General features: G+C 41.6%; 1 protein-coding gene across 25 annotated transcripts in view; it reads right to left on the bottom strand.

The window, feature by feature from the left end:
- Positions 1-17,159, bottom strand: part of WNK3 (WNK lysine deficient protein kinase 3) — a 92,882-nt gene extending 75,723 nt beyond the window's left edge. For 21 of the 25 annotated variants that reach the window (XM_081175636.1, XM_081175646.1, XM_081175658.1 and 18 more), the window contains exons 1-2: positions 13,289-13,497; positions 3,519-4,171 (exon numbers count right to left, since the gene is read on the bottom strand). In XM_081175636.1, the coding sequence (XP_081031762.1) occupies positions 3,519-4,040 (522 nt within the window). In that variant the 5' untranslated portion in view covers positions 4,041-4,171; positions 13,289-13,497. Of the gene's footprint in view, positions 1-3,518; positions 4,172-11,148; positions 11,219-13,004; positions 13,116-13,288; positions 13,498-16,951 lie in introns of those variants that run through there. The other 4 variants (XM_081175654.1, XM_081175656.1, XM_081175647.1 and 1 more) reach the window with 4 other exon arrangements.
- Between the last annotated feature and the right edge of the window lie 5,380 nt (positions 17,160-22,539).

The following is a 22,539-nucleotide window of genomic DNA, read 5'->3' as shown; positions in this document are numbered from 1 at the left end:
TTGTCTAGTCCCTTTTTAATATCCTCACCCCAAAGTCTATTTGTGTCTTGTTTGCTGCCACCTCCAGAATGCTTTGCTGGCATAAGTGAGTAAAATGGCAAGATGTAAAGAATAGAATTTCTGCATCTTTCATTGTTTTGAGTTTTTGGTCACCCCTGCTCCTTTCAAAATGCCACCTTTTACACACAACTATTAAAGTTACAGGCTGCCCCCCCCCATCAAGTGAATAAATAAAAATACTTTAGTAAATGTAGAAATAATCAGGATATTTGAAATTGAAATTCTTGGGGCGGTCATTTGGATGATGTATGTTGTGGCGCTTTCTAGCGACGCAACTGGCAATCCAACTGAGCGATAGGCATGGCTTCTGCCAACTGACCAGTCACATCACAGGTAGTTTGGTTCTGGAAGCTTCTCATAGTTTCCAGCATTTTCTCCTGAAAGCAAGCACCTGCAGGGCCTGTGTAGAAACAAGTGGAAGTTTCTCACAGGCTATTTATACCACAGAAAGCCCTCAGGCTTTGTCAATGATATAGTTTAGTTTATTCAAGTTCAGAATTCAGATTGGTGCAGAGTTCATAGCTTACATTTGTTGTTGTTACGGTCAGAGGGGGGATGTAATTTAAAGTACAGTGGTACCTCGCAAGACGAATGCCTTGCAAGACAAAAAACTCGCTAGACGAAAGGTTTTTCCGTTTTCGATTTGCCTCGCAAGACGAAATTTCCCTATGGGCTTGCTTTGCAAGACGAAAACGTCTCGCGGCTTTGTTTCCTTTGTCTAAAAACAAAGACATGTTTTGTTTATAAAGTTAATTTATTTTCCCTTCAATTTTTGAACTGCTCTTTACAGTATGTGTGACTTTAAAGAGCAGTTAATAAACTGTTGTTGTACCAAATTTGGCTTTGTTTCGACTTTTTTTGACCATAGGAACGCATTAATTGATTTTCAATGCATTCCTATGGGATTTCGTGATTCGCAAGACGAAAAATTCGCTAGACGACAAAAATTGCGGAACGAATTAATTTCGTCTTGCGGGGCACCACTGTAATTTTAAAGAACTGTTGTTGAGACATTTCATTCTGAATCTGCTAGACAGAGCCAGACAGAGGATGATGGCAGATGGGTGTCCTGCCCCCCCCATAAATCCTGGCTACGCCCATAGTTACAGGAACCTTTCCCTTTTTAAAAAAACTGGTCATCCTGTGGCAAGAATATTGTCTGAAATTTGGCAAAGAGCACTACAAATGAACTGCACACAAAAGGTTTCACCTGCATTTGAAAAAAAGCATCTTGTGACACTCACACCAGCCATAACACCACGGCCCACTTGCAGCTCTATCCTGTTGGCAAGCATAGCAACCAAGGGGCAAAAGTGGTGGTGTTTAACAGACCTGGAAGGAAGCAAAGACTTAAGAATGAATGTGGACACATAGGCATGAGCAACATCAGCAGAACTACTGGCTGTAAAGAGAAGTGAGTGACAACACTAAACCTGGAGAAGAAGCAGCAAATTTTTAAAGAACCCAGACATAGCTAAGAGTGCTCCCCTTATGTTAATGGACTTCAGCTCCCATCTGCCTCAGGCAGCACAGCTAATGGTTGGAAATGATAGGAGTTGTAGTCCAACAACATCTAGAACACACCAATTTGGCTACTTCTGCATCATTATTCATCCATCCCTCAGCAATGTTTCCATACACATGATGCCAACATTTGATGAGGCCTTTTCCTAAAATAATCCTAGGGACAAGTTCTATCTGAATAGGACAGAACAGAAGTGGAGGAGGAGGCAGGAGCCTAAAGTAAGGGTCAAGATATAGCAAAGGACAGAAGCTATGGAACCAAGAGATGGATAGAGGGCAAAAGCAAAGAGGGCAAGGGAAAGAAATGTAGGTGTCAGGGAACTGCCATCGGAGCTAGAAGCGGAGGGAAGGCTCCAGAGGGATGCCGGAGAGGGTCCCAGTAGGGAGAGAGGCAGCCCATCTGCTGGGGAAGGAAATCAGCGTAACACCAGTGGAGAAGGGGGGCAGATGGGGGAATCGGAGAGGAGGCTCCAAGACTCCTCGCCGGAGACCAGCGGAGAGAGTACGGGTACTCCGCTGCCCACACCCTCCCTGCACAGAAGACTTCTGCGCAGGGAGAGTAGGAGGAGACTTGGCATCAAAGAACTTCTTTGCTGGAAGAAGTTCAAGAAACGCCCACTGACGGATTCTGCCAGCGACTGAGACAGCCACGTAGCTAGAGGCTGTCCAGACAGAAAGGGTTCAACCAGGTAACCTAGCCAGGAGTGGCGGCAACTTACGCACGAGCAACCCCTAGAACCATTACATCAGGCAATGTCTAGTTGAGAATGGAAATTGAGGCAAGCACTTTCCTGAGCAATTAGTGTATACTCCAACTTCATGGCCACATTTCGACATACACTTCCATCACTGGGAGAACATCCCACTAAGATAATAGTCTGAAGGTACATGATAAATTAGAGGAAACCACCCATTAATAGTGTCTGCTTAGGAAACCACTCAGAAACTGTATGTAAACCATGTATTTATAAGCAATTATTTCCCGTGCTTACTTATAAATAAATATTGATTAGTCAGTTGGTTTGTGAACTGGTGAAAAAAAGAAATTCCTTGCTATTTGAGATACTCTCAATATTATACATTATAAAAGTCTGTATGAAGTAATACCAACTCAGGTGAGATCCTATCATAGGCAAGGAATGTAGCCAAGGGGTGCTGAAATTCAGTGCTTTTAAAAATGTACTGAAGCCACAACAAAACACAGTTCTGTTGACAATTTGCATAAATTTACTTAACATGTGTACTTTATTTGGTGCAGTTTATTTATTAGGGGGGGCAAGCACTGCATGATTGGATGTTTTCCCAGTTTATGACATGAACTGAGTAAAAGGTGTCAAAATTGTTAATACTTCAGAAGTGGCAATGAAGTGCAGGAGGCAGAAGTAGTGGAAAGACCTGTGGCCCAACAATTGCAGATTATCTGGCTTCTAAGAATTTAGCAGAAATAGCAATACAGTGGTACCTCGGGTTAAGTACTTAATTCGTTCCGGAGGTCCGTTCTTAACCTGAAACTGTTCTTAACCTGAGGTACCACTTTAGCTAATGGGGCCTCACGCTGCTGCTGTGCCGCCAGAGCACGATTTCTGTTCTCATCCTGAAGCAAAGTTCTTAACCCGAGGTACTATTTCTGGGTTAGCGGAGTCTGTAACCTGAAACGTCTGTAACCTGAAGAATATGTAACCCGAGGTACCACTGTATATTTTTATCTGTAACAATGAAGACTAGTAACTTGTTCTTTTAAAAAATGCAAGCCAGCTTTCTCAAGATGCCATACAAGTTGCTAGTTCCTGCATTAGAAGCCTCTGCAGTATGACCACTCTAGTCATGTAGGTTTCTGGATATCCCAAAATGTACCTCTCAAAAGCTGGACAAAGTTAGCCCTTCTGAACACCAGACAGACACATGAATGACCGATGGAACTCATCTACACTAACCTGCAATTCACACCAAGCAACTTCTACCCAGGTTTCTGTGTCCAGGCCCTTGAACACTGTTTTGAAGGCCCCTCTCCCCAGCTCAATGTCGAATTTCAGAAACCTTCCTCCAGGCGATGTAGCCACAGCCTTCATCTCGGCCTCCTCTTCTATTTCTTTCTTGGTTCTTTCCTTAGAAGCTTCCAAATTCACCTTCGAGCCATGCTCACATCTGGCCTCCTGGCCTGCCACCAGACCGCTGGAAGAAAGATGAGCCACCCTCTGGTCACCCACCACAAACTGCTCCTGTTCATCCTTTGGAGTGGGTTCCAAGGCCTTTTCATCCTCCATTATCTCCACACTCTTTCGGAAAAACCTTTTCCTCTCTGTAGTTGCCCCAGAGGCAGGTGTGTTGACATCCTCCTTGGTCCTGGTCTCCATGGTCAAAGGGGCAACAGCAGAGGAGTCCCTACCTTCCAAAGAGACTCCATCAGGTTTCTCTGATTCCTCTGTGCTGGCTGATTCACCAGAGTCCGTAGCCATGACAGAGCAGAGCCTTGGCACTTCGATATGTTAAGTGTTTCCCTTCCTCTTCACTTCAGGCACATCATGAGTAACGGCAATGTTACCAGGACTTATTTCCTCTCAGATTATCATAAGATTCCCATGGCAACCTGTAACAAGAAGGAGGGGAGGGAAAACAGGATCATTTTAGAAAGTGAAATACGAAGCAGCCAGCCACCAAGAATGCATCTTTCACTTAATTAATCTGGTCTTCCTTAATCCCAACAACACAAACCTGTTTGCTCTTCCTCTTTTTTTGCTGAAACTTTATTATTGCTTTAAACTCAATGAGAGTTACATGCAATATAGATCAAATCATACACAATAATGGCTTCAATATATTCTGTTACATCAAGTATACTGTATACAAAAGCACTGATTGTTTGACGTACAAAAAGAACTTGCTGACCTAGGTATCTCTCCTCCCCTCCTACTCAACTATTGTAAATTAGTTCACCCAGTTGCCAAAGCCAAACTAATGCTAACATTCTCAAATACACCTTTCCTGTTGGTCATCTCTCACTTTATTATTTGTATTACAAAGTACTGCATTCACCTAAACAAATATCAAAATTCCAATTCTTGTTGGATGCTTAGAAAGGCCAGTGAATATTGTGGCCTCACACAGGGGACTATATAAAAACATTTTTTCAAGCCTACCTCCATGCAAAAAACTTTCAAACAGAAAGAAATTAGGAAGTATGTACATACACACAGGAATCATATTGCTTCCACTGGGTCATACAAGGGAGCCAGGAACAGAACCCCCAGTCTGTTGATCAAAAATCCTAATACTGTACTGCCATTTATCTGAGGCAGTGTATGTATCTAAATTGACATTTGCTGCCTCAGAACAACAGAAACCAGCTAATAGCTTTTCTTAGACACCACTCCCCTTGTGTCCTGCCCTTACCACAATTGCTCCTTATAAATTAACTGAAAGAAGTACTTCTATTCTCATGTTATGAATGTGCATTGTGGATGCTTAATAATTAAGTCCGGATAAACTGGTATTTCCTGCTAGCATGTTGTATTATGAAGGTAGCACTGTGGCCACAGTGCTTGGGATTTTGAATGCGGTTTTGAGGCTTTTTTTAACAGCTTTCAAATGTAAAAAAGAAAAAAAAATCAATTGTTCAATGGAAATGCATTTAATCAGCTAGCATACAACAACAACAACAAAGCTTCAAGCAAATGGATGAGTTAATGGACTCCCTTTAAAACCCTCTAGATACTTGCAGTCATATGCCAAGTTTATTTACAAATATGTACTGTACTACAACAAAGGCACATCTACTTGGCTTCCCTTCACCTTACTTTGTAACCAGCTCATCAAAGGCTTTTAAATATATAATTTGTTTCTGAAATAATTCGGTCCAGCCATGCTGTTTTATCAAAGTTTAATCTTGGGGAAGTAGGGAAGACAATGTATTCATTTTAAACAGAGCTGGCTGAAACCTCGTGGTTCATTCAGCAGCTAAGTAGAATGTACCTGACAGAAGGCTCCTATGAAGCTATTATCACAGCATGTCCACGGGAAACTATTCTGCAGTTCTCCTGAGCATCTTTTAAAGACAAAAAGTATCTGGTCCCTGCTAGATAAATATTCCTTTGAGAAAGCATATTTTGAATGTGAGCTTTCAATATGGGAAGAAATATAACACAAGGGGGGGAAAGAAAACAAATATTTGAACTATCTCACAAAGCAACCGTGGGTTAAAGCATTCTTTTCTGTCAACAATCTCAGTTCACTTTTGAGCAACATTTCATAATTACAGACCAGGTAAAAATATTCCGTTGAAGTATATTTCAAAGACTCAGAAATAAAAAGCAACCTTCCTTTTTAGTAATCTCATAAATAGTCCTGGAGGACACCAGGCTGGGGAAGTCTGGTTTATCCCAAGCAGGAAACTGGGGACAGTAGAATCATCAAATGACAAGCCATTAAAAGGAGCCAGTGGTGTGCTGATTAACAGTGGTGGACTAGGACTGGGGGACCAGGGTTCAAATTCCCACTCGACCAGAAAGTTTACTGGGTGATCTGGAGTTTGTCACCATCTCTCAGCCTAATCTATCTCACAGGATTGCTGTGAGTATAAAATGGGGAGGAGGGAACTATGTGTGCCTCCTTGAGCTCCTCTGAGAATAATGAGATATAAATGTAATAAATGAATAAATATGTGTGCTGAAGATGGATAAGAAAATTGTACTGGAGTCTAAATGAATTCTGTCTTTACTGAAGAAACTTTTGGAGCGCTACCTGTACCTGAACAACTGTGTTGGCGGATTGCATCAGAATAACTATGTCAAATATTTTTAGATGTGGCTTTAGTACTGATTGTCAAGTTCAAAACTGGCAACTTATTGAAGCTGGGTGGCATTCACCCAGAGTTAAAAGGAACTCAGGTATGAAATTGCTGATCTTTTACAAAAAGTATGTGACTTATCACTAAGTTATATATTTGAACTGGAAAGTAGTCAAAGCAATGCCAGTTTTTTTAAAGGTAGACCAAGGATATTACAGACTTGTCAGTCTACTTCTGTCTTAAAGGTAAAGGTAAAGGGACCCCTGACCATTAGGTCCAGTTGCAGACAACTCTGAGGTTGCAGCGCTCATCTCGCTTTACTGGCCGAGGGAGCCAGCGTACAGCTTCCGGGTTATGTGGCCAACATGACTAAGCTGCTTCTGGCGAACCAGAGCAGCGCACGGAAACACTGTTTACCTTCCCACCGGAGCAGTACCTATCTATCTACTTGCAATTTGACGTGCTTTTGAACTGCAAGGTGGGCAGGAGCCGGGACTGAACAACAGGAGCAGACCCCGTCGCGGGGATTCGAACCACCGACCTTCTGATCGGCAAGCCTTCTGTCTTAGGTGGCTGATAAACAGCATTATTAAAGACAGTGTTATTAAGCTATAGCAGAATATATAATACAAAAAGAAATGTTTGTAAAAAGAAGTATTTGCTTCACCAGATATTGAGAAGTCTTTCAGCTTGTTGCTAAACATGTAGCTAGAACTATAATCAAGCCATTATTAAATTGGATTTTCAAAAATCATCTGACAAAATATCTCAAAATAACTAGGATTTGTGGCAACCCACCACCATGTTATGGCTGGGAAATGATTACTGATACTCAGCTCAACACAGCGGATACATTATACCAAAGAAGCCAGTGAAATTCTATCAATATCTCATTTATGTAGCTCTGCTCTCTTTATGCAATCAAAAGGCTAAAAGAAATTCTAAATTCAAATATGCTATGAAAATTAATCATAACAACCTGCCCACTCTGTAACAATAAATGTTATTAATAGCTACCCCAGCACCACCAAAAAGACAAGATGGGGCAAAATGTGAATGAATTCACAGGTGCAACTTTGCTGCCAAGGTCATTAGCAAAAATGGTACTAAGCGTATATGCTAACAGGTGCAGACATATGACATATGATCAACAGTTCACCCTTGAGGCCAAAAGCCAGCTGAGCCAGTGACATTCCCATGGTGACTCTTAACTGCAGAGAAGCCCCAGCTTGTATACACAAATGCTAGTTTTAAAAAGGTTCACTGTTTTTGTTCTTTTTTAAATCAACTACTTCATTTGCTCACAACGTCATTTTAGAAAACAGAGACTATGTGATCATGGAAATGTTGGGGGCAATTTAATGTTTTTACTTATTCGGGGTTCAATTTTGTTTTACCTTTTAGTCATCCCAACCATGGAGACTGTGGTTGGGTTACAGCGCACTGAGCCCACAAATTAGTCAGACTAAAACTAGTAGAACAGATAAAAAAATACTGAGAGAAAGCACTGGCTATCTGTCTTGTCTTAAAGTAATAAAATGCAATTTAACAGCTATAACTTGGGAGGAAAATACTTAAAACAAAATTGAAGAAATTATCTAGACTTGAATACAGTGGAGAATGGCCAAGGTTATAATTGGCCACAACTGAAAGCAAGTCAGCAGTAGACAGGATTGCCAAAAAACACATTTTGGGTTCATCTCCTTTAACATAATGCTATATTTAAGCCATAGGAAGCAGCAATACTGACCTTGTTTAGCACTGCTTAGGTCTCAGCTAATAATAATAATAGTGATTTTATTATTTGTATGCTGCCTATCTGACTGGGTTGCCTCAGCCACTCAAGGTGGCTCCCAACAGAGTATGAAAAACACAATAAAACATCAAACATTAAAAACTTCCCTAAACAGGGCTAAAGTAATGCTATCTAGCATTGGTAACCATATTTTATAAAATATGCCAATAAACATATATTTCAAATATGGTTGCCAATGAGAAGAGGGAGTGACAGGCTTGAGTTGCAGTAGGCTGAAGGTGGATATCAGAAAACTCTTCAATATTATAAAAATAGTTGGGCACTAGAATGAGTCGTCCAGAGAAGTTATGCAATCATCTTCCTTAACCTTAAAAAAATGGTACAACAATGGAAACCTACAATTGCAGAGACTTCAACTGGATGATCCTCAAGGTCCCATTCAACTCTATACAGAAAAACAATAATAATGCTGTTTCCACCTATGACTATCTAATCCATCATATCTCTTCTGGCACTGAATGCTTCTGGATTAACTTCTGACTCACATTAAAGAAACCTGGGCAGGGTAACAAATTGCCAGACAGCAGATTCCCCTTCCCTGATCCATGATCCTTCAAAACCTTAGCCATCTAATAGAACAGATTCAGTTATAAGATTAATCATATCTGTAATCTGAATAATGCACATAAATATTTTGGAACAGAGTCTCTAGCTATCATGGGTATAAAGCTTTGCAGGGTGGAGGAAGGTTTGCAGTAAAGAGATCTGAGATCTCAGAGTCTTCTGTGACAGACGAGAAAGGCCAGTCCAGAAAATTTTCTTTTGAGGAAGTTTGTTGGGTGGGCTTGGCCATACAATTATAATACAAATGATCAACACGTTCAGCGTCAGAAACGAATCTCTAACAACAACAGTAACTGAAATTGCCTTAGCGTCAAAATGATTTCTACATTGGTTCCTACTTGTAAGTCTCCGATGAGGAAACAACAGTCATAGTTGATGCTGAACTTTGTTTCAAAACAGCATTCATAGATGGAAGGGGTTACAGTTTTACCGACAGAGAAAAATAAAGATTCTGGTTAACAAACCAGCACATCTATAAAGTTAAAAAGAGCCAGCTCACAAGTTTTGGCTACCTTCCACAATCAGACAAGCTATGAACATAGATGTATAGTAGCTGTTAGCCAGAAATTAGATGTAGAATTGGTTTTTGGCTAAGTCAAAAAGTGATTGAAGCTTAAGCCACTTTAAATAAGCTGTCCAGCATGAATGAAAGCAGCAGCAACATAGGAACTAAGGGTTTTAGATGCAAGCCAGGAGCTCACCTTAGCCATGAACTCACTGGGTGGCTGCTGAGAAGACACTCTCAACTTCAGCCCCTCATATTTATTAGAATAACTTTGATAACATATAGAAAGGAGGCTCAACACTAAGAAAGCACTATCTAAATGACTATTAATATTTTATGGGAAGAAGAAGAAGAATATGAAACCACAGTGTATTTTGTTCTTTAAAAACTCCATTATCATCATCATCATCATTAACGTTTCTAAAAACAAAGGGTGAAATAAAATGTTGCCATTTTGCTCACAGAATGGCTTTTGGCCCACCTGAGGTGTCTACTAACGTTAGGCAAGGAGAGGTGATTTTTGACAATTTGCCCTTCCCACCATGCCTGTTGAAAATTTGTTCCAAACTGTTGGGTGACCCTCCAGAATAGTGTGGAAGGTGCTGCAGGAGGCTGCAGTGGGAAGGAGAAAATCAGCAAAAATCACCTTCCCTTCTCTTATGTTAGCAGACTCCTCAGCTGGATCAAAAGCTGTTCCGCTTGAACTGGATTTCACCCAAAATATTTTCTCTAGTATGCTTTCTTCACAATATGCAAAAGCTACTCTTCCCATGTGTTCATTCTTAAAGACTACGTTGAAAACCCTGGACAAGGCATGGGAAGAGCCAGAAGTGTTACAAATGCAGCATCTGCCAGAATATCAACTCTTGAACATAACATAGACTTCAGAAATGTCAAGGAAATGTCTCAACCTCACCTATGCAGAAAAAATGATTTAACTTTAAAATATCTGCTACTCTTGGAATAGAGAACAGCTGTGACTTTGTAGCTGATCATTTGACAAAGCGCCATATACTCAAGCTATATTCAGGACTGGGAAAAGTTCACCTGCAAATTAGGAAAAAGCTGTTTGAGGCATTTAGGAGTGTTTAAACAGACAGTACCATATTCATTATGATCAGTAAACAAGCATTATAACTATGCTAAATCTACATATTCTAGCCAGTAGAAAAGAAACATAAGACAAACCAGGAACCCTGACTTAAAAGCAATGCTTTCTCTATCTGTACTATCAGAAGTGTGATTTGGTCCTCCATATTTGATCACAATGTTCACAGAACTACCTATACTTCCAATTCAGTCTTTGACTGTCTCTTTTACTCAATGCTCCTCCATACTTTAGGCAAAATAAAAACTGCTAGAATCACCCACTATGGCTCAGAAGGCAGATATATATAAAAAAGGGAAGAATCCATATCATGTTGGATATTGAGAAGTGACTATAGGAAGCAAAAAGGCAGCATACAAAACTAAAACAATAATCCCAAAGCAATCTCCTGCCCAACACTCAAGGAGAAGTCCAGAACTAACCATGCCTATGGAGGGAAGGAATGCCCACCTCTTATGTTGAGAGAGGTACAAAGTCTAGTGTTAGGGTTTACTACTAGGTCCAATAAACAGAACAGTTCTCTTAAATTTTACACAAAATCCAAGCTTGTCTAGCCTAATAGGGTTGATAAAGGGAGTTCTGGTCCCTTTCTGGTCCTGTTCTAACTGCCTCAGGTTTCAATAGGAGTCATTTGCTGCCACTTTTTAAAAGTCACCCACAAACAAATTAAAAAGATGGATAAGATACTAAATTAGGTAAAATTGTTGTTAACTCTACAAAATAATACAACCTTGTAAAGAAGTCCACAAAAGCTATAAGAATGCAAAAAAAGAGAAATGTATACTAACCTACTTGGGGCTAGCTGACGAGTGATGATGAGTTTGATCCCTTCTGCAGTCTGTTGTGTTTCTATGCTGGCTGCAGAAAAGGGACAAAGCACTCCATCTCACTCACCTACATGGAATTCCTTGTTGCCCATGGCTACCAGGCTAGTGCTGAAATGCATAGTCTCTGATGCTTAAACTATTCAGTAAGGGACCCAACCTCTTTTAAGGAGTCTTGGTCTTTGACCAACAGCAGTATTTGGGTTCAGCTACAAGTCAAAACTGTCTGCTATGCTCCCGAAAGATACGCACACAAATAACAGCTGGCTAATTTTTTTTTAGAACTGTTGGAACTCTACATGACTTTTATTTAAAATGTACATTTCAACAGTAACTTAAAATAATCTGAATTGTTTCTGCTTTCAGGTTCTGTTCTAAGGAGCCTTGTATTTTTTTTTAATCATAATTGCAGACACTAGCAATAAACCCATGGACAGGGGACAGAGGGCTCCTTCTGATGAGTGGTGTGAATAAATCACAGAATTCTGCAACAGCAACACCCTCTGAGGGACCCCACCACCACCACCCTATTGCCAGAGATTCTTCCATACTGCCAAAGCAACAAGAGATTAATGGAATCTTGATCTATGCATTGCACCTTTCTGAGACAAATGGATATCTAGCAGCCAAAATTCCAAGTCACGGGGGACTTTATTTCCACTTTCATGACCCAGATAATAAAATCTGCTGCTCAGCTCCCAAGTTCTTACCTTTCTGCCGGCAACAGGAACTAAACCAGGAACCTAGATAGCTGCAGGATATATTTAAATGCCATTTTTTACAGTCTCAAACCATGAGCAAAATTTCATAATACAACTAGGAAACCTGGGTTTGTCTGATTTATACTTTTTAATGCACAACAAAAGTATGCAGAAAGCACTCACCAACCTCTTTGTCCCTACTATTACATGACTTTCATTTCAAATGCAACCTAAAGGCAGCTGGATATTAAAGTATCAAAAAATAACATGATATAAGGTACAAAACAGACAAACAGCTGCAATGGTTCTAAAGAACAATTAATAAAAATCCATCTAAGGAAAGCAAAGGAACTATATATTTAACTTGGGTGATCAGACAAGGAGAGATGCCCCAGATGGAAGTGCTGATCAACCCCCCCCCACCCATCCCAAATGAAATATTTCACCAACAAAGCTAAATTACTCAAACAGCACAATCCTATACATGTTTACTCAGAAGAAAGTCCCAGGATGTCCCGTGGAGGATATTCCCCCAGGAAGTGTGTTTAGTATTGTAGCCACAGTTATTTTAAAACAAACACAATCTACATATACACTCTCCCCTCTATGAGGAAAAAAACCCACTGATGAATCCAGTCTGCAAAATTCCTAGGGGTGGAGGAACTACACAGCCACACACAAAAGGTCTTTTTAAAAAAATCCCGCAGAATGAGGTTGATACCACAACACAGGAGGGTAGATGCAAACAAACAATAATAGAAACCACATACAAAAGGGAAAATAGAGGGGTTTTTTAGGCATGTGGTTAATAGGACATTGTGGAACAATGAGAGTAAAAGCCACAAATAATTTAAGAAGAGGCTTTCTTCTCTTCCCCTATCTGGTCCATTGGAATTCTATACACACGTACTCTGCCTCTTTCCTCCACATGCTAAATAAAATATCAGTATAAAATTCCAGCTCTATCGTTCCTCCCTGCCTCATCATTTTTGAGCACATGACTCATCCAACAAAGAAATTCCATCCATCGTGACCCCCCACACACCTGTCTTTCGAACACCAAACAACACTCACAGATTAAATCACCCCCAGCCTGGAGGGGGGGGGACTAATTGATACCTCAAGGCTGCACATATTGTCTAGGAACTAAGTCGTGTTGATTTCAAATAATTTAATTTCTAAGTATTGGTACTTTAGATAATAACATAAATCCCCGGCCGGATCCATTTTCTACTCCAACCACCAACACTCCCAACAGTGCTCAGCACGGCGATTCATCCAGACATACTGTAGTCACATGCACAAAAGCCGCCCAGACCCCCTCCTCTTTTTGCGATCTCTCTTCTTCCTACCCACCCATCCTTTAGGGAACAAAAACCATCCCTAGACCACCCCCTTCTTACCCAAATGTGTAAGGTTTGGGCTAGCGCCCGCGGGGAGACATCTCTCCATCTCTGTGGACTCCTCTCAAACAAACCCCATGGAAGCAATAAAAAGGAGGTGGGGGATGCTTACTGCATCAAGGGGGAAAAAGACCCCCACCTCCTTACAAGGAAGAACTTCCGGGTAATGGTGAACCTCGTCTGATAAGCAGGTGAAGAGCAATCCTCTCCCTTCTACCTTCTGTCTGGGCTGTACTATTCGGAGGAAACCCCTCCATATATACACAGAGAGCAGGAGGAGGAGGAGGAGGAGGAGATGGAAGCAGAGGCAGCCCTCGTACAGCTTGACATGCCAACAAAGTCTCAATGAAGCAAACTACATGGGGTAAACCATCTGCCCTATAAAAGAGAGGGGGAGAAAGATACACAGAGATGGATGGTGTATAAAGGCAGAACACCCGGATGTCAAACGAATATGTTCTTTCCCATCTTCAGCAGTGGAGATTTCCACTCTCTGTGAGAGCATTAAGTAGGCAGAAATAAGACATGGTGATAGTATTAGCTCACTTCTGCAGACACATGTCATTTAATTTAGTTGGTTTAAAGATGTGCTAGCATGACTATGCCAAGCTCAGCAAAACGTGCGTGCGCGCACACACACACACACACACACACACACACACACAGACAGCCTCACTTTCTCAGCAGCTCTTGTGCAGGAACAGAACAGCAACCACAAATTTACAAATGCAACTATAACATACATAGCAACCACAAATTTGCACATTTTAATCAGAGGTAAATCACATTTGATGCTCATACATTACCAAACTCACAGTTCAATGCAAAAATAAAAACATGAAAATTACACCAATTTCCACAACCATTGTCTTTCTAACATATACTTCATTGAAAATACTCTCTCATCTTACAACACCAGAAACAAAACTGAAAAGATCACACATACTTCCACATTTATTCTAGAGCTTCAATCAGTTTTAAAACTTTTGTTAATTAAAAATGCCATACTGATTAATCAGGATTTTAAATGGTTTAAATACAAGTAAATTTAAAAAACAAACACAAATTATAAAAACAAACATGGCAAACACCATTTTAAAAGAGGTGGTGCCTGCTGCAGTATCATCAGAACACAAAGTACAGTAAAGGTAAAGATAAAGGGACCCCTGATCATTAGGTCCAGTTGTGGACGACTCTGGGGTTGCGGCGCTCATCTCGCTTTATTGGCCAAGGGAGTTGGCATACATGACTAAGCCAGAGCAGCGCATGGAAACGCCGTTTACCTTCCCACCGGAGCGATACCTATTTATCTACTTGCACTTTGACGTGCTTTTGAACTGCTAGGTTGGCAGGAGCAGGGACCGAGCAACGGGAGCTCACCCCGTCACGGGGATTTGAACCACCAACCTTCTGATCAGCAAGCCCTAGGCTCTGTGATTTAACCCACAGTGCCACCTGCGTCCCATTTACAAAGTACAGTAGTAATAGTCAATTACATTGCACTCATAGTAGACCTATTGAAATTAATGGACAGGTCTCAATCATGTTCATTCATTTCAGTGGTTCTATTCTAAGTAAAACTTAGCTGAATACTGTACCACTCAATAGTCTGTGACTGAGGGGGTATGAGTTCAGATGTAGCAGAATGGATTGTACCACTCCAGACTGGAGGTTGGGCAACAAAGTTTTGAATGCTCCACAGTTAAAAGCTAAAGCAGCAGACAAAAATGTTATGGTAGATAGTAGTCCCTTTCTTCTCAACATGCTGGTGTTCTTCTTGCAGGGAACATTTTTACATGGAGGAGCATAAAAAATGGCAACCCCACCTGCAGTCCGAAGTGATAAAATACAATTTCTAGCACCCCTTTCTGTTCCATGAGTAAAGCAAGCCTAAGGAGAAATCTGTGCCCCACTTTCCAAAATCTACTGTAACACACAAGGGCTCACCAGCAAAAAAAATAAATGGGAAAGGGGCTTCTCAAACACAGGAACATTGAAAACCACCAAACTAATGGAACAGCAGGGATACTAGAGCCTAATCACAAAAGCTGGCTTTCATGGTTTTTGAACAGATCCACTCCGTTTCAACTATTCTGCTGAGACAATTGCTTTTGGCTCTTACTGAAATGCATTCACAAAAAGAACACCCTTAGTACTACCTGCTTCAATAAAAAAACAGGGCTCCTAAACCTTGTAAAAAGAAGTATTCCAAACAGTGCACTTCCTCCCATCACAGCATAGCAGAAAAACCTGCATATGCTGAAATTCCCTTTTCTATTAGGACATAAGACGCCTCCATATACTGAGTCAGACCATTGGTTCACCTATCTCAGTGTTGCCTGCACTGACTAGCAGCAGCTCCCAAAGGTTTCAGGCAGGAGTCTCTCTCACCCCTATCTTGAGATGCCAGGGATTGAACTTGAAACCTTCTGTATGCAAAGCATATGTTCTACCGCTGACTTCGTGAAGGCACAGGACTACTATCCTATACAGAATTTATAACTATTGCCAGTTGATCCAATCATAATCCTTATCAGTCTTCAGAGTCTGGTCGATGTACAACCCCTGGTGTGCTGGAAGATATATCCCATAAATCCAGAGGTCAGCAATGCTGTGTAAGAAAACCACTTGTGGAGGGCCATAGCTCAGTGATGGAGCGTCCACTATGTATGCAGTGGTTCAATCCCTTGGTTCAATCCCTAGCAATCTCAGTCCCACAAAGAATATGCCTCCAATTACAGGGGCCATTTTTATAGCACTGCTTTGTTTGTCCATCAACTAAAAAATGTGTTGTTTTTAACTGAAAGCCCGTAAGAAACAGGAGACCAATATCCCCAAAGCTACCTGCTTTCCTGCAAGCAGAAAGTGTGCTGGAAAACCTTGGACAGAGATATGAACTGTATCCGGCAGCAGCAACTAGCACACTGCAGATGACCAATAAGAGAGTAGTTGGGAACCTTATGTCCTCAAAATATGAACTAGGGAATGCATTCCTGTAATGTGTTGCTGCCAGGGTGAAGGAATGGCATCCTTTAGTTATTCTCAGAATTAAAAAGAGTGGACCTTTCTGTTCTTTCATGCACAAGTACTCATAGCTAATGTCCCCCTTCTTACTCCATATTATCACATCTTTATTCTTATCCAATTTCTGCTTCATTCAGATCAGCTGCCATAGCCAAATACTGTAAGCATCTTGCCTCCCGAATTAAGGACATGTGTGAGGGAAATCTACAGCGGAAAGTGACAACCGAAAGGAAGGAGGACCAGAGGCAGAAACTAAACGCTGCAGGGCTCAGAAACTCCGGCTTGATCGATGCCCACAACCATATCCCCATCCCGCTTGAGACCCCGCCTGGGCTACGGTGGTTACAGTGCCAAGGAAGGCGATGCCCGCCAAGACACCGCTTTCAATCCCTTCTGGGCGGCCTCAGGCCAGCCCCCCTCTCTCAGCCTGTCCTACCTCACCGGGTTATTGTGGTGAGGAAAGCGGCTGGCGGCCCGGAGGCTGCCTTGAGCCCCTCGCAAGAGAGCAGGGCGCGTATGTGAGCTTTCGAAAAGGTGATTCGCGGGACTTTTGCACTGAGGAGCGGACCGCCTCGGGAGTCGGGACCACGCCGCTCCCCAAGACCCTCTCCGACGGAGCCTCCATTTTAGTTCACTGACCTTTCTTCTTTGGGGGGGGGCGGGTAAAGCGCCCCCCCTCACTCTTGGGCAACTACTTCTCCACAGCCACTGAAACTACCCCCAGAAAAGACCCCGCTGCTGAAACCTCCGTTTCCTCACCATCGCCCGCTAAGATGAGGCGAGGCGGGGAAGGAGGGCGGAGAGGCAGCGCGCGCCAGGGGAGAGAGAGAGAGAGAGAGAGGATAATCCCCATTGACTTGACTGCGTCTGCCAGCAGCAGCCCCCCCCCCCCGCAAGCCTTGGCATCGGACTATTTGCGCGCGGGGTTTCTTGGGAATTGTAGTTTCTTCTTGTGGGAAGAAAGCGGGCGGGCGGGCGGGGAATGTGGCGGGAGAGTAGCGGCGGGTGAGATTCCACGTCGGCCATTTTGCTTTGCCTCCCTGTAATGGGAAGGGATGGGGGGGTCGTTGCGTTGCCGCGCATTTTAACGGGAGTTACCTCAGTGTTGACAAGAGAAGGCGCGAAGGCCATGCATTGAGTTGTAAGAATTCTAAGGTCTCAAATGTAGAGTAAATGTTCATAAATGTACACGGCAAACACAAAAACATAAGTATATCAACTAGGTGACTGAAATAGTACAGGAGAGCAATCCTGAAGCACATTTTGACTCCCAAATTGACCTCGAGTATTTCTCTGCAAGGAGGAAGGAAATGGGAAAAGCTTTCCAATTATCTTTGGGCTTGCACCTCCTTGCAAATATGGTCTGGCAAGTATCAGTTAGGCTGCGCAAACTATCAATATGCGTAGGAGATTCAGGAACTAAAGTATTTACCCTCTAAAAGGAATGGCCAGGCTACCCAGAAAATGCAACCAAGTAAGGCATCATCAGGTATCCTAGCAGGAGAGAAGCAACACACTCAACTTTTTGCTGGAGAACGCCTCCTTCTGTGATTCATGCATGATATTTTGGAGGGTGGTCTTGGGCTGTCTTTACAGGGGCTTGTGCATCATTGTTCTGGGTCTCTCCTACCTCCTTGCAGGGAGGGGAGGGAACTCTTGCAACAAAGATCTGCCTTTCTTTCTATGGATCTTGCCTCCATCCATTCAGCTCTGACCAATCATGGATTTAGAGGACTCAGTCCCTTGGGGAACTGGGCAGCAAAAGCCAACACCCCTATTTTTTTCTATAACAACTGTTCTACTGGAACAGGTTTTTAAAAGTTTCTTTTTCTTTTTTAATCCACGGCATGCTATCTTCTGCTGCCCCATGGTCCCCCTTTTTTCCAAACAAAGCAGCAGAAAACAAATGTTATCAACTTCAAACAATATGTGCATCTTTCTGGAAAGAAACTACAGATATAGATTATATTCCTGCACTCCTATATACCCATTCCCTGGGAGAAAATCCCATTGAATACAGTGGAGCTTACTTCTGAGTAGAAGACATGTATCAGTTTGTGTTGCAAGTCACTAGAGAACAATGCCGATTTGTGCCATGAGGCATGTTACGGCTAAAATCTGGGTGCGGGGTTACTCTGCCACCCAGCTCATCGGACTAAGTCCGTGGGTCCCTGCGGAAGAAAATGAGCTCAGCCGGACGCAGGAGCAAACTGCAGAAGATCCAAGTTTATTGCGCAACAGGTTCAAGGCGAGATTGAACCCAGAGAAAGGGGTGACATGAACTTTTGAAATTTCCCTCCATATCCCAGAATACAGTGCATGAAACGTCACGAATACATTATGGGAAGGTTGGGTTTCACAAGTTACATCATGAATATACTTTACACGTCATGAATACATTATGAAAAGGTGGGATTACATTAATTAGCATTTTCGGATGAGGGAGGGGGGATATGCGGAGCGGGAAATATACATAGATACACATTTATTGAGTACCGGTGGTGGCAAGACAATGGGTCAGAGATATGCATCGTCTGCCACCTAATATTGCCTAGAGGGAAGGTTTGGCAAATTAAGAAGTTCCTGCGTACGTGACCTGCCGCTTCGGGGATTATGGAAGTAGGGATAGCATCATGGAGTCCACGGGGAACTGAGTTGAATGACACTGAGAGCGAAGAAATTGGAGTTACGGTTGATTTTATATCAATTTCTAAAGATTTCAATGATTTCAAACCCATTCTGTACTATAGGGCAAAAGCAGAAACAGAATGGATACATTGTAACAGGAGGTCCCTGGTTTCGGATCCATTGTTCTCGCCGTGGGGGGCCGTCAGCAGCTTGCCAGGGGTGAAATGAGGCGTGCAGGGGCTCCCTGAGCTAGCTTCTGCAGGACGAATGCATGGCTGTGATTGGCTAAAGCGGGGCCATAGGAATAAGCGGGGCCTCGGATGTTCCTAGAAGGAAGGGGGAAAGGAGCCCCCCCCCTTCCGTTCCGTATCAGTCCCCCATTCGGAGATAGATTTGCATTAAAGTTCTGTAAGAACTTGCAAATCTTTTCTCCGCACCCTAAATCTCGGTGAATGGGATGTGTGGCTTTATGGAAACCTGAAAGGGACTTGCAAGCCATGCCTCTTACGGTCATTTGCGAGTATAGCAGTGCAGGTAGCTGCATATAGGGTATTATATAAAGAACACCTCTTGTATTTTGTTGCTAAATTACTTGTGGCATTCTCAATAGTGTTTTATGCTTTACACCTAGCAGGAAGGTCCACTAATGACTGAAAAATGCATTTGGTGTTTTGTCCTTCGCCATTTTTGTGTATTTCTCAGGTGTCAAGCTAGCTCTTCTGTGGTCTCACACTGACATAGTGCTACAGCAACACATCCTGTCTGTTGAATCCCCTCGGGGCTTTCATTTAACCATGTTGCCTGGCATTCACCATAGCTGGCACAGGCTGGACATCTCGTGAGGGAGAGGTCTTCGCCTTGGCCTTCCTATGGGATTCTATTATAGGCTGTGGTTTTGCACGCATGGGGGTTGCTCACTTGCACTTAAAGGACCAAAAGGCTAATTGCAGCCTGGATACACTTGCCCAATTCAAACTGAGTCCAATTTGAATTTATCTTGCCCCATGGTTCTCAACTCTTCAAACCAATCTGTTAAAAGGAAACCATTCTTAACAAGGGCAGTTGTCCAAATAAGTCAATTTAACTCTATAAGGGATCATTCCTGCTAAACCAAAGCATATGCACCTTCATGTACCTGGTGTTTTATGGATCCAGAAGCTTGTCCTTGGCAAAACGAGGTTTAACACATTTTAAAATGGATAGGGAAAGTTGGCAGGTGGAACAATGAAATGTGGTTATAAATTGAGCTAAACATTGGACTACACAATAGTGTGAGCTATTAGAAAGTATAAAATGCATGAGAATTCTCCATTGGTGTGTAAGCAATAAGACATTAAACATAAAAACAATTACACACAAAAATTGCCCCCCTTTGTGGAAATCACACTGTCAGACACATTTCAACATTCTTACATAATAACACATAATACAAAACAAAATAATTAAATATCAGTTACATATCTTGACACAATTGTGATCTTTTATGCATGTATCTTTTGAATCCTGGAGCACAGTCTTAAGGTTCAAAAGTGAGAAAATGTCCTTGCAATTCAACTCCTCCCCTTAGCCATGAGGGGTTGTTGCTGCTTTTCATCATTGCATCTGTAGAAGTGATATCCTGTAAGGGGCAGGGTTTTGGGGCTTAAAGACAGTTAGAAAAGGGAGGGGGCAAAAGGCGAAAAGGATGTGATGTCCTTCGGTTTCTGTTGGAAGTTGCAAATAATAAAATCTTAGCGAATTAAGCGTTTCATTCATTCCAATATTATTATCACATTTTCCTATAACTACTGTTATTATCTGCTAAGTTTGTTTGCTTTTCTTCACTTAGTTTTTGTTGTTGTTCTTTTCATATTATAAAATAAAAAATTACTCCACATGTATAGAAAGAGAACTGTAAAAAATACAAAGGTTAAAAAATAAAAAGGAAGCAAAAAAATTAGATTACCAGTTAGATGAAAATGGACTTGACACAAAGACATCAGATTCAGAAAATAACTATTATTAAATAGTACAAAGATATTATCAAAACCACACATATTACTACTGGACTGAAAAAAAAGGGAAAACAATGGGGAAAACTTAAAATTCACCATGTGCTATCCAATAAAAGAACTTCATGAGACTGACTTTCAACATGTGATGAACATGTCCCCAAAGTAAAACACAAACACACAAAATGAGCTATGAGGAACCAAAAATAAATAAATGCTAAGACACACAATTAATAATGAATGGCAATTTAAAGTTGTGTAAGTACCTTGCACTAGCCAAAATGACAGAATTAATAAGAGATGCTCAGGCCGAAGGTAAACAAGTACCATTCCACAAACAATGTTTGGTTGTGCTTCGATTAACTTCATAGACATCATGGAGAAACGTATTAAATAAATGAAAACAGATTATTTGTAACTTGAAAAAAGTGTCAAAGCCACAAAGAGATGGAAGTCACTAATATAGCAGGGATTCAGACGTGTTTCACAAAACAGAAAGAAAGTTGCTTGTGGGAGGAAAAAAGGGACAAGCACTTTGTTATCGGGGTTCACATATCCTGTTAAAAGGGAAAATTATTTCATGTGAGAAGCCTGTCAGGAAATGCTGTTCCTAAAATTCCCATTGAGGAGGGAATGCTTTGATATTTACCTGTGAAAAGAATTTGGCATGTTAAGATTTGGAACCTGGAAAACTCTTGACTTTTGATGGGCTAGTTTTTTTTTTGTTTTTTTGTTTTTTTTTAGCCTTTTGTCTTAAGTAGCCCCTGGAGCAAAGACAGATTAAGGGTGATTTCCTTCAATGGTTCCGACTTTTCTTTTACATTTGGAAGAAACCTCCTCTCCCTCCTTACAGTCCCCCCCCCCCGTCCTCTCTCTCTCTCTCTCTCTCTCTCTCTCTCTCTCTCTCTCTCTCTTCTTTAGCTGATCTAGCCTCTGTGCATGTGCAGAGTTCATGTCTCAGCAAACCTTTTGTACTATTGAAAATGTTGCATCCTTTGGCTAAATTAACATTTGAATAAGGGAAGGGAAGGGTATGGAGTAGATTTTGAAAACAGGGTTTGATTTTAAACAAAAAAGAGAAACTCAGCAATTTAAGTATTCACCAAAGCTAGCAATTTCAGCCCAAGCAAACTGAGACTGCTTCCTTTATGTACAGGAAAGGGCTAATATCCCTCTGGCCATTCGCGGAACAATCAACCGCTCTCTTATTTATGAGTAAAAATGGCCAGAGAGTTAGAATTCATAGGATTTTTATTATTATTATTATTATTTTTTAAACGTTCTCAGTCATTTTGGCCTTACCATTTGCAGACAAATGGATTGGTCAAGGCTAATTCTACTTGATTATCCATTTGTATGTGCTTAAACTTTGAGTAGACTTTTAAGTCTAATTTTTGTAAATAATAGACAAAATGATAAACACTGTAATCACTTAAATGCCTGATATCACCAGTTCTGCTTCAAACATCATGGCTTTCACCTGTCATCACACCTTTTAAAAAAAACAAAGAGCCAACCTGGGCTGAATTTCAACTCATCAGCCACAAATTGGGAAAGTTGAAAGGGACCTGGGGTCATCTAGTCCAACCCTAAAATACAGGGTTCGTA

The sequence above is a fragment of the Podarcis bocagei genome (genome assembly GCF_964188305.1).
Source record: "Podarcis bocagei genome assembly, chromosome: 17".
In the NCBI taxonomy this organism is placed as follows: Eukaryota; Metazoa; Chordata; class Lepidosauria; order Squamata; family Lacertidae; genus Podarcis; species Podarcis bocagei.
Note: the sequence above shows the minus strand (reverse complement) of the source record. Positions and strands in the feature narration are given on the sequence as shown.